The sequence below is a fragment of the Alexandromys fortis genome, unplaced genomic scaffold (genome assembly GCF_014885135.2).
Source record: "Alexandromys fortis isolate MF-2015 unplaced genomic scaffold, M_Fortis_MF-2015_v1.1 scaffold_3, whole genome shotgun sequence".
Lineage (NCBI taxonomy): Eukaryota > Metazoa > Chordata > Mammalia > Rodentia > Cricetidae > Alexandromys > Alexandromys fortis.
The window spans coordinates 6423116-6440056 of record NW_026067909.1 but is presented as its reverse complement, the minus strand read 5'-3'; the positions used below and the strand labels follow the sequence as shown (position 1 = coordinate 6440056).

Sequence of the window (16941 nt, the reverse complement as noted above, 5' to 3'; positions counted from 1 at the left end):
ATGGCAGTGAACGCCTTGTGAAGAAAAATGCAGGTAAGCAGGGAGGTTTGAAATGGAAAGTGTCTCCCTATAGCGCATCCTGTCTCCATGGCCCAGAAGTTAGTCAAAGACAGAAAGAGCAAGATAGGTGCCCAGGACACAAGAGTGACCCCCACGGCAGGATAGCAGCCTACCTGAGAAAAGAGTCACTGTGTCTCTAATCAGTGTCTTTGAATGTGAAAAATATTCCAAATGTTTGTTTTCTCATCTTTGTAAAGAAGATTATACATGTTGACATTAAAGGGGAAAAATCTCATGGGTCCTCAACACTGCACGTAAAACTGCAAACAACTAAGGATGCTGAGAGCTGGAGAAATAGTCTTCCCCAGGGGAGAGCCCCCAGATTGGTTATCCAACACCAAATAGTCAGCCCTGAAAGCATATACATACAGGTAACATTATATGAACTGAACAGGTTGTATTTATATATTTAGGAACATATGTATGTGTGTATGTGTATTTATACACACACATACACACAAAACAATGAAAGAAACAGAGGCCAAGAATTTGAGACAAAGTATGGGAGGATACAGGAGAAGTGTTGGAGGGAGAAAAATGATAGAAGAAAAATGATGCAATTATATTTTAATACCCAAAATTAAAAAGTTAAAATACTTCACCCTCTCAGCTGGAGATCTGTGAGAATGGTATGAAGATTGTCTGGGCACATCGTTGTGCATAGCGGAAGGGGCTTGGAGGAAGGATGTGTGTAGCTCAGTGTAAGTGAAGCATGAATTAACAGAATGCCTTGACATCTATGCTCAAAAGACCAATAGCAGCACCAAGACAGATGTGTGGCTTAACAAAGTATAAATAGACCACACGTCCAAGACAGAAGTGTGGTTGAATGGTATACAAACACAGGTCAAGATAGATGTGTGGTTGGATGGGGTATAAATACCATAAGGTCAAGAAAGATGTGTGGTTGAATGGGGTATAAATGCCATAAGGTCAAGACAGATGTGTGGTTTGATAGGGTAAAAATACCATGAGGTCAAGATAGATGTGTGGTTGAATGAGGTATAAATGCCATAAGGTCAAGAGAGATGTGTGGTTGAATGGAGTACAAACAAACCAGAAGTTCAAGACAGGTATCCATTCTTGCTTAAGAACATACAAATGAATCAGCGACTTTAAAAGAAACAGTCCAAAGATTAAAACGCTATATACCTTCTGATATCTTAAGCAACGGTCAAATAGAATTAGAATCATAAATGTCACATGGGAGATGAAGGATTATGAATAAAAGAAAACAAATCCTAAAATACATACTCAGAATTACCTAGTTTCACTCAAAATGCAAAACGAAAAAACATCTGTATTTCTGCAGGTGTGTATGCTCACTTTGAGATGCAAAAAAGAACTATCTGGAAGATTCTACACCCAGTTATATAACCCTCTGCGTCTGCCAAGAAATGTGGGGAAAAGTGGGAAATAACCAGGAAAGAAGTTGTCCTATATTTTTAAAAATTAACATAACAAAAGTATATTCATATATAGCTTGCAGTTAAAAATTAATTTAAAAGACGAAATGTTTAAAGGTGTCCCAGAACTAATCTCATAAGAAACGCCAGGCCTGGGCATTTTTACAAGCAGGTAATTTCAAAACTCAGAAAGAGATCATTCTTCTGCTATTTAAATTATTTTAGCACATCGGAATTTGGAAGGCTGCCCAGCTCGCTGCATATAACCCTGACAGCCAGAAAATTTTAGAAGCACAAAAGTAAAAGTGCTTAATAATTCTAGATGTGAATAAATATTTTAAAATTCCAAATGAGTATTGGACAACATATTTTGTCTAATCTATCAGAATATCTAAAATAAGAAGAAAATGATCAAAATGTTTTATTCTAGAAAAATAGCAAGTTTATTAATATAATTTAGCAAAATAAACCATGGAAAGCAAACTATATGGTTATCATAGCAACTGCCTAAGAGCCATTTTACCAAATTTAACATTGATTCCTGATTTTTATAGATTGTTCATAAGACAAAGATATAAAAATATTGCTGGATGTTTTCAAATGAAATGAAGATGGATTTATTTCAAACTATTAGCTGTTCCCATTTGTACACAACAGGAAGAGGCAAACTTCTCTATTTGCTAAAACTCTCTACACTGAACACACAGCACATTGTGACCAGATGTGTGGGGCTTTCCCACATAACCCAGGTTCACCAGTGGGCACCAAAATGATGCCCTACAGTTCCGTTCAGTTTTGACGCTGGCCAAGTTAGTGGGACCCAGGCAGAGAGCTCAGTCTTAACTGACCTCCACAGTTCAGGGTCTGTCAGGGGCAAATACAGACAGCAAAGTTCCAAAACTCCAAGCTGTAAGCTGATGGTTCTCTCAGCTGTTGGACAGACAGTCCTTGGAATTCAGGGAAGCACACTTATTGGCTTGTTGTACAGGATATTACCTGAAACACTGATAACAACCAGAAAAAAGAAGTTCACGGGGCAAGGCATTGAGACAAGAGTTTCCTTCCTTCTGGATACACTGACTCCTTTCAGACTTCCAGGAGTTCAGCAACCTGGAAGTTCTCTGGAAGTTCTTACAGAGCCTCCTATAATCTCAAGTTCCCTTCCTCTTCCCAGAAAATAGGGTAAGGCTGAGTATTTCAGACTACAAGACCTGTCTATATCTTTCTGGTGAGCAGCCCCCATGTAGGAGCTGTTACACAAACAGAATCACCTTATGAAAAGAGAAGAATGTCCCCATAACCAGGGAAATACCAAGGCATTCAACAGCGTTGAGTCAGGTACAAGTCAATGACCAAATAATAGGACAAGGATGCTACTAGCCCCTTTGTAGTTCCTGATATTATTGCCAGGGTTTTAGGAGCTCTGAGCAAGGAAGTAACCAAAACATACAGTCCTATTAAATCACTATGTCTTTGAGGCTGAGGCTGCAGGTCAGGGGTAGAGCCCTTGACCAGCATATACGAGGCCTCAGGTGTGATGGCCAGTAGCACAGGAAAAATAAAAGACAATGAAACATAAACAAAGCAAAGGTGCTTGTTATTGCTACCATTTCTGAGCCAATATAAACTTTTTGATGAAAAAGACTTTCTGCTGTATCTGTTAGAGACAATATGACATTTTAGCTTAGAGATGAAATAAAATGTATTAGAAGCCATGATTGGATGCTGACAGTTTTACTAGACTCTATGCCTAACAATCTTACCATGCCCAATAACAACCAGGGACAACGTAAGACCACAGAAGAGTTGATTTCCAATATCTTTATCCTTAGCAAGGGTCAGAGAAACAAACCCATCCTGAAGCATGCAGACTGGCCTGGAGAAGACCTTGCAGGCTGACAGACACCAAGGCAATCATAAGGGTGGGGTTCTATCCTGTTCCCAATGGAGACATTTCAACACCTGCCACTCACCACCACAGACTTATGCTGCTGGAGAGATGGCTCAGAGGTTAAGAGCACTGGCTGTCCTCCAGAGGTCCTGAGTTCAATCACCAGCAGCCACATAGTGGGTCACATTATCATTAATGAGTTCTGGTGCCCTCTTCTGGTGTGCAGGCATATACATAACAAATAACTCTTTTTTTAAAAAAAAATTCACAAATAGTTTCACTCAACAAAATTTTTCTCAGAAGTAATTTTGAAACAGAAAAGATAAAAGAATGCTAGAGAAAAACAAAAATGTTTACCCATGAAATGTCAAAAAATGTATCATATACGTATGTTCATTAGAATTAGAGCAGAAAAGATAAAAAGAATGTTAGAGAAAAATAAAAAAAATTAGCCATGAAATGTCAAAAAATATATTCTAAACATATGTTGGTGAGAATAATGTGCTGCACACATTGTATGGGAGAGGGGCCGAGTGGCGGCATGGAAAAAAGTTAACAAACAAACCCAAGGACTTGAAACTACTTAGAAAAGTAGAATTACAAATAAAAAGAGTAAGGTGGGTTATTCAACAAATGGTGCTTGAAAAATGGAAAGCCACAAGTGATGTGGGATTTCCCTCTGTGCACTGTGAATACCATTCGTGAATAAAGAAACTGCCTTGGCCTGTTGATAGGGCAGAACTTAGATAGGAGGGGAAAACTAAACTGAATGCTGGGAGAAAGGAAATGGAGTCAGGGAAAAGCCATGGAGCTGCTGCCGGAGACAGACGCGCTGAAACTTTGCTGGTAAGCCACGACCTCGTGGTGATGCACAGATTAATGGAGATGGGTTAAATTAAGATGTAAGAGTTAGCCAATAAGAAGCTAGAGCTAATGAGCCAAGCAGTGATTGAACAGCTGGGAACCAACAAGCGCCTCCTTACAGCACACAGGGAAACAGCATCTAGCTCCTTCACTCACAACTAATATCAAATGTAGGACCTGGTGTTCCATGCCTACAGTCCCAGCACTCAGGTGGTAAAGTGGGAAGGTTGTGAGGTCAAGACCAGCCTGAATGACATAGCAAGACTCTGTCTCAAAATAAAATATAAACAAGTCCTTGGTGACCTGCAGATTTAAACATAACATGAGTGTGAATGATAGTGAGAGCTACCCATGAGTACCACAAGTGTAGGGAAGGCTAGAAAAGTGGGGTGTTAGTGGGAAAAGAACCCTCTCCATTGTACAGTTTAAAAACATAGAACCCTGTAGCTTCTAACACTACAAAAGATGTAAAAAGTGACTGAGCCCTGGGGAAAATACTGACACGTCATGTGACCAAGGTTTAATGTCCCTGGTATGTAGGAGGGTAACAAATACACTTTAAAAGTTATGGGAAAAGAGAAATAACAAAGTCAACTCATGAGAGAGAAATTTTGAATAGCTCATAAACACGGGAAAATGTCTCAAGAGTAATCAAAGAAACACAAACTATAAAAACAATATAAAATATGTTACAAGGCAGATTGGCTTCACATTTTTAATAAAGTAGATTGGTTTTGTTTTTAATATACTAATAAAACTAATAATATAAGCCAAACAGTACCCATAGAAAGATTAACATCCAAAACTTATGATGCATCTGATCCAACTGGGTGATTTCTGATGTACACACGGAAGAACTTGAAAAGCTTACACAGTTGTCTTTTCCACATACAGAATCAGAAGGAGTGGATGTTTCCAGAGCTTCTTTCCCAAAGAGTTGAAGAAAAATCTGTCTCTGCTCATAAGGTTCGAACAACAAACCAACATAGGACATAGCAGTGTTCAACAGCTATAATGTTCAACAGCCACACGGTTCAACCCAGAACCTGAGAAGTGTTGTGATCTAGCTGCCCTCACTCCCCCTGACTGACAGGGGAACTTCCTTGTGGTCTGTTATTGACTAGGATGTTTGTGTTGAGATATAAAGGGCTTTGGCTGCAAAGAAGCCTCCGTGTCTCAATCCCGGCACCCCCTGCCAGTATCTGCATCCATGCCATGGCAGATAAGTTTATTGGACTTGCTTGTAGAACATGGATGAGGGTGATCCCAAGACACAGGCAGTGGAAAGTGTTCACCTAATATGGATGATGGCTTCCCCACCGCCTTAAAGATGGAGCCAGCCCTCTTAGCTGAAATCCCCTAGTCTATATATTCTAGACCCACAAAGCCACCATGCTGTTAAGGCAGAATTGCATGCACTTGGCTAGGATGAGAATCGGAATGTCAGGTGAGGTTCCATGACTCTCCCGACCTCCTCCTTCTATGAGGGAGTGTCAGCAGCCAGCAGGTCCCATCATGATGGACTACTGGAAGCAGGCGCAGCTGATCTGAAGACAGCAGATATTTTGCTCAGAGGATAACCTTCTACAGCAAAGATGAAAAGACTGAACAAATTCTGGTAAAACCAAGGAAAGAATTTTACTGAAATTCTTTCAAATATGTAGAGAAAGATATAAATAAAGAAATAAAAAGTTAAAAATATGAGTCAACTTTTTTGACATAGGTGTTTTCTGTGTCGCCCTGGCTGTTCTGGAACTCCCTCTGTAGAACAGACTGACCTCAAACTCAAGAGATCTGCCTGCCTCTGACTCGAAGTGCTGGAATTAAAGGCATGCACCCACTGTGGACAAGTTTAGTTTTTGTTTGTTTGTTTGTTTTGACTTTTTTTTTTTACCACGGAAAGAGGCAAATCTTGCAATAACCCACATCACACAAACTTCAATTTGCTACAGATTTGCTACTTTGTGGTTTTAATGTCTAAACCCACATAAAATATTTTAAAGGAGCAACTAAAGAAATTTATAAATCAACTAGCAATGGGCAAAATCTAGGTCAGAGTTAATGTTATTGAAAAGAATGCAGCTGAAAGAAGTAAGAACGGGAGTTGATGGTATGTGTGAGCATCCGTATTCAGGTGTGTCATATAAAATGACAGGAAGTCTTTCCACCCCACATTGATGGAGAAGAAAAGTGGGGCCAGAGATAATATATAGAACTTACTAGAAACACTCTGGAATGAGGGCGGTTCAGATGGAGTGAGACAAGAAAGTCGAATACAAAATTCATCCAAATCATTGAATGAAGTCTAAGCTATGCGTGGAGTAGGCAGAGGAAAGCACGGGGAACAAGCAAGAAAGAAGCCAGGGCCCAGGAGGGGCTCAACTAAGAATGCAGAGTTGTACAGGTCAGAATGTGTGTTTGATGCCTTGCTCACTGCTTGCATCCTAAATATGATCTCCAACAGCTGAAAGCTAATACCTCATGGGTTTAACATTCAGCTGACAAAGCCTGGGACTGGAAGAGCTACGGTAAGCTAGCGGTATCCAGGAGCCAACCGACTCAGAGAAGCAGCTCTCTGAATCTGAACAAACACTCATCCTAAACCTTTGATGGAAAATTAATTCATTCAACTACAGGTTAAACATCAAATATACAAGCGTAGCACAAATTTTAATTGGTCTTAGTAATAAAAGTACCAGAGTTAGATATAGGGGCTAATGTTGAAAGATCAGAGAAACAGAGCAGCCAGTCACTAATTCTTACCTTGACTGAATTCTCAGACCAAATGGGTGATCCTGCCTCTACGAATCCTCAGACTGAATGCTCTGAGCTCCGGTCTTATGCATTACATTCCTCTCTCCACCCAGCCATAATCTTTCCTGTCTCCACCTTCCTAGTGCTGGGATTAAAGGAGTGTGACCCCAAGTACTGGGATTAAAGGTGTGAGACATCCCCTTCTGGCTCTGTTTCTCTTTTAGAATGGATAAATCTTGCATAGCCCCGAGGGGCCTTGAACCCACAGAGATCCCTCAGCCTCAGCCTTGGGAGTGCTGGGATTAAAGGTGTGTGCCACCACTGCCCGGCTCTGTTTCTCTTTAAGACTGGATCAATCTAGTGTAGCTCAGAGTGGCCTTGAACTCACAGAGCTCCACCTGCCTCTGCCTTTTGAATGCTGGGGTTAAAGATGTGTGTCACCACTGCCTGGCCTCTATGGCTAACTAGTGGCTCACTCCACACTTCTGACCCTCGGGCAAGCTTTATTTGTTATAGCACACAAAAAAATATCACTACGCAAAGTGCTGAAACAGGCTCCTGTTTTAATAGTTACAGAGAAATATAAATAGCAGTAAGGTCAATTTACAAAAGTGGCCACAGAGTAACACTAGCGACAAAAGCAGATCTGAACTTTCAGCGGCTTCATCAGTAAAAACCAGACAGAAGACTGAAGCCTAGGAAGTTAACTGCCCAGTTAAAACAGTAGGCAAACAGGCACGAAGAACACAGAAGACCCCAGTCACTACACACCATGTAAGTTTCAAGCCCACCTTGCTGGACACACAGATAAACAGCGAAGCACAGCCTGAGCACAGCAAAGGGCAGTCCGTGGAAGCCTGTCAGAACTGAGCTACAGGGAACTGATAGCTAAGGATGTCAGCACTCACAACAAGAACCTTAAATAAAAGGACAAGAGGATAGGAAACCTCCACTGTGGAGCTAAAACGAATTAAACCGGAAAATGTTGAGGCTGGAGAGGTGACGGAGCCGCAGTTAAGAGCAATTGCTACTCCTCCAGGGGGTCTGAGTTCAGTTACCAACACCAATGGAAGCAGGCTCACAATAGCCTAAAATAGTCCCGCTTTAAGTGATCTGATGCCTTCCTCTGGCCTCTATGAGCACCTGTACATACACACACACACACAAAAAAAAAAAAAATAAATAAATAAAAATAAAAATCTTAAATGGAAATTTTAGAGCTGGGTCATTGAATTGTTTGTTTGAGACAGGGTTATCCTGTATATCTCTAGCTGGCCTGTAACACTCTATGTAGACAAAAAGGGCTTGGGACTCACAGAGATCTGCCTGCCACTGTCTCTAATGCTGGGATTAAAGGCATTTGAATTACTCTTCAAGTTACTGACATTTTAAAAAGTCTCTCTAAGGGGTGAATGTCAGTTGGACGATAACACTGAAGAAGAACTAGTTAATGTTTGGCTGAATAAAAAAGAAAGTTGTAGAAATGGAGAATAAGGAGAAAAATAATGAGGTGCACATATATAGTCCAAATGGTTCCCCCAACACATACACACACACACACCCACCCACACACACACATACACACAATGCTGGAGTCTCACTTGGAAAGGGATAAAGTTGGGCAAAAAAGAAGTCTTGTGCAAAATTTTACAGCCAGTCATGGTAGTTCACACCTTTAATCTCAGCACTCTGGAGGCAGAGGCAGTCGGATCTCTGAGTTTGGGGACAGTTTGGTCTACAGAGAGAGTTTTAGAACAGTTAGGGATACACAGAGAAACACTGTCTTAAAAACACTAGAGAGAGAGAGAGAGAGAGAGAGAGAGAGAGAGAGAGAGAGAGAGAGAAAGAAAAAAGAAAAAAATCACAAGTTTCTCATAGTTGGTGGAAGGTAAGGATCCTCAGACCACCAAATGGCTGTAGACTCCAGGTGAGGCTCATCACTGCTGGCCACTGATAGTGTGAGTGCAGAAGCTTAACAGAGAAAATGTTTAAAGTCAGAGAAAACTGACTTGTTACACACAAGGGAATAATGCTACAGTAGCCAGCTGCCTGGGGTCATAAGATTTGGAAATGTTACTTTCTTGTCACATGCTAATAATATACAATTCCACCCAAGGTCTGCATTTACCTAAACTTTACAAATGGAAAGTGATAAGAGAAAGCTGAGGGAACGATTGCTAATGGAACTCGCCAGGCTAAAGTAAAGGATGCCTGGTAGAAACTCAGATGTTCTGGAAGAGTTGCAGAGCAACAGAAACCATCACAAGGCAGTCAAATAAGAATGGCTGGATTGTTCCCGTTCTTCTCTTCTTTGTTACTTTCTCTAAAAAACATGTCTATTAAACTAAAAACCACAGCATTTATTCTATTTTATTTAATAATTTTATTACTATTTTACGTGTATGAGAGTTTTGCCTGAATGCATGTCTGTGCACCACACGAATGCAGGGCCTAAAGAAGCCAGACGAGAATGGTGAATCTCTTGAAACTAGAGCTAGAGACAGCTATGCGCTGCCATGTGGGAACTGTACTCAGGTCCTCTGAAAGAGGAGCCAGTGTTCTTAAGCACAGAGCCATTTCCTGGTCCAAGGAAAACATTTTAAGCATACAGGATATATCATATATATTCTCATATATATTCATATATATATTGAAATAAAGTTGGAGAAAAGTGACATGGTGACAGATTAAAATCTAATAGGTCAATGGCAGTATTAAATATAAATAAATTAAATACCTCTATCCAAAAGCAGGTTTCACCAGTCTGGGGAAGTGTGGAAACCAAGAACGAACTAATTGATAGTTACGTTATATCGCTCAACTTGTCTCTTAATTGTAAAAACACAAATAGATTTAAAATCAAATGACAGAAGAAGATGCAACAATTAGGCTAGGTTACTGTTACTAGAAGATGAAATCAACTTGAAGACATGGAGACAAATGGCAGAGATATTGAACAGTGGTAACAGAGCCAGCTGCAAGGAAGGTTCGGTTAGAATAACAATGCCTCAAGTTACATTCAGCAAATACCCAGGATGATGAGGAGGGGTGAATTCACAATCAAACTAGGGGACTCAATGCCCTTTGCTTAACAGTTGGTAGGAGAACGAGAGTAAACGGGCACTGAGAAGGCTTGCGGTATTGACACTGTGCCATTGTAAGCCTATAGACATCCCTAGGGCATACAGTTGATAACTACACAGCTCATTGTTTTCTGAATATAAAAGGGTGGAATAGCTGGGTAGTGGTGACTCAAACCTTTGACCCCAGCACTCTGGGAGGCAGAGGCAGGTGGATCTCTGTGACTTCAAGGTCAATCTGGTCTATAGAGCTAGTTTAAGGATAAACTTGGCTACAGAGAGAAACTCTGTCTTAAAAAACCAAAAAGGAAAAGAAAAAGGTGGAGTAGTCACCAAATCAGATAATATTCTCGCCTATAAACAAAGACATCATCAACTTCAGAAGATTGGAATATTACAGAAAATTCTATCTACTTCAATAAGACATCATTAAAAGTTCAAATATCTGCGCATTACACAACTCAGTGCTAAATAACCCATGAATAAATGATAAATCCACAAATAAATAATTCATTTATAAATTACTACAAGCTAACTAAAAAAAAAAGTCCTTCGAGCTAAATGAAAATAAAAAAGACATTTAAAATGAGAGGTGGCAGTTGAAAAAGGCACAGAACAAAACCAAGAGCCTTAAACACCAGTGCTAGAAAATAAAAATGTTTAAAATTTAATGATATAACTTTTAAGTCAGGGTATGAAAGAAAAACAATTATTAAATTCAAATATATGCAGAAAAAAGATGAGTAAAATCAATGGAATTAAAACAGAGGAAAATATGGAAAATTAACTCTTTGCAGAGACAGATCAAACTGAAAACCTGTGCAAGAGAAAAAGACTGTGAAAAGTGTGAGAAACAAAGGACAGCGGGAAAGCTTCTGTGGGAGTTAAAAAAACAACAAGGGTAAAACTGAGATCATGCTGCAGCGATACTTTGGATGCCTGGGTTTAAAAAAACAAATGGGCAAAGATGGCGCGAAGATGAGGCATCAAAGACAGAGCCAAACTGTAGAACCGGGAGCAGCCTGTAGAAACCCGCCCACCTGCCTCTGACGCAGAAAGCAGGGTGCAGGGAAAGTTGCCATCAGGTGCAGGGAACCCTCCCGGGGGTTGCCACACTCCTTCTGAAGCTACAGTAATGGGGACAGTGTGAGGTCCGCAGGACAAAGACACTGGGATCAATAGGAGAAATTACAGATTCCCGCGTGGAGCCACGTGTGCACCTGTGATTGATTTATGGCAAAGGCACCAAGGCAACCTATGGAGAGAGGAGCATATCACGGGGGAGGAGGTACGGGAACAATAGGATGTAAATATGGGGGGGGGGGGAATCATATTGAAATGCCTCATGGACTGAAAGACCAAGATCACAAAGCTTCCAGAGGGGAACAGGGAAATGCACTTGCCATCTTGGGGTGATCAGTGACACAAGGACACGAGGCAGAGTGTTTGTCACACCTCCATAATAGCCATTTAAGTCTGAGGGGCATAGCTTGATCCCTATGAGTAGCAGAGCCTGAACCAATGCAGGCTGCATGGCCCCAGTGTGGATTTCTTACCTCCCCGGTATGGGCTGCCTCACCTCAAACCAGTGAACAAAGAGTGCAGGAAACATCCAACATGATCCTTTCTACCCTAAAATGGCTAATGGCTGGAAGGAGCACATAGTGACAACAATGGTATAAAGAAGAAGTGCCCTGCTGTGTGATTTAAGAACATAGTATATTATTGCCAGAATGAGAAGTGTCATGTGTCCTCCACTGAGCCCTTGGTCATGTGGGACAAGAATATCACCATGAGGCCTTAAGTACAGTTCCCAGAAGCTCACAGCCTACCCAGGCTGACAGGTGATGGGTGGAATTGTTGCCTGATGTTGGCAACCAGCACTGACCATACCACAGGACAAGTCACACTCAGCTTTGGATAGGGCTCCTGTGTGGGACTTGCATGGGACCATAATTTTAATGTTACACACAAGAAAAAGTCAGAATAAAATTCTCTAAAACCATGTGCACGAACGGAGGAAAAGCAACAAAAATTAACATTTTAAACCTGAATGACAGTATAGTTGCTATTCTGATTTTCCGTATTGTGGTGGTTTAAATGAGGATGGCTCCACAGGTTCACATATTTGGGTATCTTATCGACAGTTAGTAGAGCTGTTGGGGAAGGGTTAGGAGGTGTGGCCTCATTGGAAGAGGTGTGTCACTGGGATGGGCTTTGAGGTTTCAAAAGCCAATGTCCTTCCTCATGCCTGGGAATCAGGATGCAGGCTCTCAGATACTGCTCAGCTCCATGCCTGCCTGCTGCCATGTTCCCCATGATCATGAACTCTAACCCTCTGGAACCACAGGCCCCATACACTTTTATCTGATAAGCTGCCCTGGTCTTGTATCTCTTGATAGCAATAGAAAAGTCAGGAAGACTCTTCATTTTTAACACCTTTTCACAGTAAGACTTTCTTGCTCTTTTTTGGGCAAATCTTTCCCACTGTCAATGCCAGTGGACATTTTATGCCACCTTTGCTCTGAATTGCTAAGTAACATCAGAGCCATCAGGAGTCTAGCCTCAAGAAACTGGGCTATGTATTCCATCATATGAGCTGGAACAGCCCAGGTGGTCCAAAAACCTTGTCTGCCAGCCCTAGAAGTATGTGAAGCATCTTCTCTTAAGCACCGACCAGGGCACAGGAGAGGGGTAGGCTTCAGGAGAGGGAGAGAGAGCCGTACTACAACTGGAGAGGTGGATGGGAGCCTAGAATAAAGGCAGGGCAGGTGACACCTCCCCCCCTTCCCACACACACAGAGCCAGCCAGCCAATGGCAGAAATCACATGCCAACTGGGTCGTCATCTCTGGAGAACCATGCCTTGTCTGCTTTTCTAGAAAGCACCCTAAGTCTAAATCCTTGCAAGCATACAGTGTTTTTAGCTGAGACTAGCGTCTTCTTTGCTACATTGAGTTGTAATGGATCTTGTTGAGGTGAATGTAGGGAGAAGGGGAATGTGGTCTTACATCTTCCTTGGGATTTCAAAATTAGGGGTTATGAAGCCTCAAAGAGCAATGGAGTTTTATGGGATTTTTTTGCTCGTTTGTTCACTTTGTTTTTGTGTGCCCTCTAGGTTAACATGGGTAGACAGCTGCAGTTACCTGGTTTACATCAGCTCACGTGCCTTCAGGGTGAGTTTTTCTCATATTATATGTGAGAAGGTTCTGCAAGGGTATCACACGCTGGTGAATGGCAGCCAGGGCTGGAGTCCTGCTTCACCCATACGCATGCATGTAAAAGTTAGGGCCAACAGGAAATACTTCTTTAATTGGGTATCCCAAATCTCTCCACAACCTTCAAAAAGCAAAGGAAAAAAAAAAAAGCCCAAGGCCAGGGAAGGTGACAAGATCACAGTCAACAAGCTGCCTGGAGCTCTCCCAGAAGCCTCCAGTCTATGCAGGCTGATGGGTAGGTGATGAATGGAAATTGGTCCCTCATGCTGGTGACCAGGACTAAGTGTCAAAATGAAAGGGACACAGACAGCAAGAAGGCATGGCATCGCTCAGATCTCTGGCGGCAGCAGTGACACTGAGGACATATGGAAATGAAAGAGGTGGAGAAAACATCAAAGGTGCTGATGACCCACAGGAGCAGGGGGATCCCTGTGTCACCTAGCTGCCACCCTCATCCAGCAGAGCCTCCTCCTGGATGCCTGAGGCTCAGCAGCCCCTCACTTGTCCTTACAACCCCTGTGCTGGTCCCAGCCAGGCTGAGCAAAAGATGAATGCAAAGGACGAGGAGGCATGAATGTTCTGTCTGTAAAGCCAGATAAGCCAACCAGCACTGGAGTCTCTCCTTCTGAAACCCTGGCTGGTCCAGTGTTCTGGCTTCAAAACACAGTTTGGCACAATGGAGGCTTCCAGCTGGGACTCCCCACTCTCAGGGGTTTCACAAACAAAAATGGACAAAAAGAGGCTTGTCTACGGTGAGGAATCTCAGCCAAGAGCACCAACAGCACTGGCTTAGAACAGGACTATTCCAACAGAGAAAATCTGGATGATAGAGTTTTATCTTTCTTTGTGGGACCTAGAGACAGAGTGATGGAGAAGTCCTGAATCCTTCTAAACCTTCTAATCTCATTCTTCAAACTTCAGTTTCCTTTTCACATCCTGGTCCATCTAATAATGAAATGTTGATGGAAGGAATTGGGGGACATAATGTGAGAACTCAAACTAAGAAGGGAAGGCTGACATGGAAGACCCAACAGGAGGTGCACTGCATGCAGGCCTGTGCCCTCAACTTCCAGAGGGGAACTGGGCTGGTTTTCTCGAAGGGCATGAGGAGACCCCACAGGAAGGGAGAGCGTGTGCAAGGTGGAAAAAAAAAAAAGAGCTTAAAGTGAACCATGGAGGCTGAGTGCAGAGGACTGAGTGAGGGTGCTGTTTGCTCCCAGAATGCAAAGAGGGTGAGCTGGGTTCCCATGCCTTTCATTAGCAGGCTGGTTTTCTATCAGAGGCATCTGTCATGGGCCCCACCCTTTAGGGGCTGATATATCACGTGTCCTCCAGAGAACTCATATCTGAGTCTCTTGTGATACTTTCCTACCGAGGAGAATGGAGGACCATGGTAGGGCTAGGCACCGCTTGTCCTGCTGGACCTGAACCTGTGTTTCAGGACCCGCACCCAAGGATGTGGAAACAGCATCCTGGCTGGTGAGAAGTTATTATCCGTTCTCACCCCATTTGACCATTTGCCCACATTCCTGCACAGTGCTTTCAGCACACAAATTGCTAGTTGAGTAGCTGTGTCTTGTGTCATTTCTCCCTGGTGATGGCCCTGTGGGTTGCACACATGGCTACAGAGGCATCTCCACCAGAATTGTTTGTTTCCTATATGAGAAGCTTGCCAGGGGTTTTAATTCCTTCACCCTTGATCCCCTTGCCCCAATAAGACTTCAGTGCCCAGTATTGTGCAGAAGGTCACAGAATGCTTGTCTCTCCCAACAAGATATGCTGTTCCTCTCTCCCGGTGGTTTCAGGTATGTACGCCAGCATCAGGGCTGCTCTGATTTTTGCATCATCCTTATTAAGGTCTAAAGAATTTCAGTCTTTTAAATGTCCTTAAACTTGGGCCTCTAGAATTGGTATTGATGATGTATAACAGAGTTTATGGGTGGAAGAGAGAAAACTCAAGGATTCATCCCACATTTCATCAGAATTCATCCCTTTTGGTTCCTAATATGCATTCGCATTAAAATTTTCTTCTAAGAAATAACTGCACTGAGTCCCACAGGGTTTGCATCAAATGTTTACATTAGTGTTTATCTGAGTAACAAATACTGAGTACTGAGTGTGCGTAAGGCATCATTCTGGAAGCTGGGGGTAAACCAAAATTATAAATATTTTATAAGTATCATGAATTATGGTTCAATTTACAATCATATGAGATTTTTTTCTTATATTCTTTCATTATTAGATTCTAAATTTATCACCTAAGAGCAGAGACTATGCCATATATAACATCAATCCTTTAGAATGTATATAGAACTCTTGTTTCTTAATTCTTGAGCAACATTCTAAGAGTGTTTGGGGTGAAGAGCAGGGATATGTGTTTTCTATTGTGGAATGCATAAACATCTCTGTATCATCAAGCGTTTCATTGTCTTGCAAGTATTTGTCTATTGGTCAGATTGAAGAAGAAGCATGCTGACTGTGTGCACCGTTGGCATGATCGAACCAAACCTCTCAGCTATTTCATCACTGGCTCTCTGCATTTCAAACCATTTGTTCAGTGAACACGAGTCTATGATTATTATGTCTCTATGTTGATCTCTCCCATTGTTATCAGTTCTCAAAATGAATTAAAAATGCAATGAGAGGGGATGACTGAAGCGCGCGGTTCACTCTTGTGCGGTCCCGAGCCATCAGTGCGGTGAAGGCATCATGTCAGACAACGAAGACAATTTTGATGGCGATGACTTTGACGATGTGGAGGAGGACGAAGGACTAGATGACTTGGAAAATGCCGAGGAGGAAGGTCAGGAGAATGTTGAGATTCTTCCCTCTGGTGAGCGACCGCAGGCCAACCAGAAGCGCATCACCACCCCGTACATGACCAAGTACGAGCGAGCCCGTGTGCTGGGCACCCGGGCACTCCAGATCGCGATGTGTGCCCCTGTGATGGTGGAGCTGGAGGGAGAGACAGACCCATTGCTCATTGCCATGAAGGAGCTCAAGGCCCGGAAGATCCCAATCATCATTCGCCGTTACCTGCCGGATGGGAGCTATGAAGACTGGGGTGTGGACGAGCTCATCATCACCGACTGAGCAGCGCTGTTGGACTGTGCCGGGCGCCATTTCTATGCCCATTTTATACATGTAAATAATAAACTTTGCCCTTCCTACCCAAAAAAAAAAAAAAAAAAAATGCAATGAGACTCGAATCAAAACTACTAACCAGAGAGTTAAAAAGAACTTGTTGAAGAATTTTCAGGTTTGGTTAGAAGATAATGCCACAGATTTATTTATTCACCCTGGGTCTGGGATGCTAGTTAATTATAGTGATTGACTTTTTCCCTCAGAGTGCTAATTAGCAAGACAGGAATCACCTAAATGGATCCCACTTTAAGTTTAATATCAGAGGTGTGGTGGTTTGAATGAGAATGACCCCCATGGGCTCACACATTTGAATGTTTGTGTCTCAGTTAGTAGAACTGCTTAGGAAGGATTAGGAGGAGGTGTGGTCTTGTTAGAGGAGGCGTGTCTCTGGGAGTGGGCACTGAGGTTTCAAAAGCTCACACCAGGCCCAGTCTCTCGCTTTGTCCCTGCTATTTGTGGAGATGATAGAAGCTCTCAGCTAATGCTCCACTGTCAAGCCTGTCTGCTGCCATGCTCCCCGCCATG

General features: G+C 42.4%; 1 protein-coding gene across 1 annotated transcript; it reads left to right on the top strand.

Annotated features, from left to right (window-relative positions):
• The first annotated feature begins 15922 nt into the window (after positions 1–15922).
• LOC126498901 (DNA-directed RNA polymerases I, II, and III subunit RPABC2) lies at positions 15923–16444 on the top strand. Its single transcript, XM_050137870.1, has one exon. It carries the CDS (start codon positions 15982–15984, stop codon positions 16363–16365), a length of 384 nt encoding a protein of 127 aa, XP_049993827.1. The 5' UTR covers positions 15923–15981; the 3' UTR covers positions 16366–16444.
• Positions 16445–16941: the final 497 nt, after the last annotated feature.

Excerpts from the sequence above, each read along its gene's own strand:
- LOC126498901 (XM_050137870.1), top strand. The coding sequence starts at position 15,982 with ATGTCAGACAACGAAGACAATTTTGATGGCGATGACTTTGACGATGTG.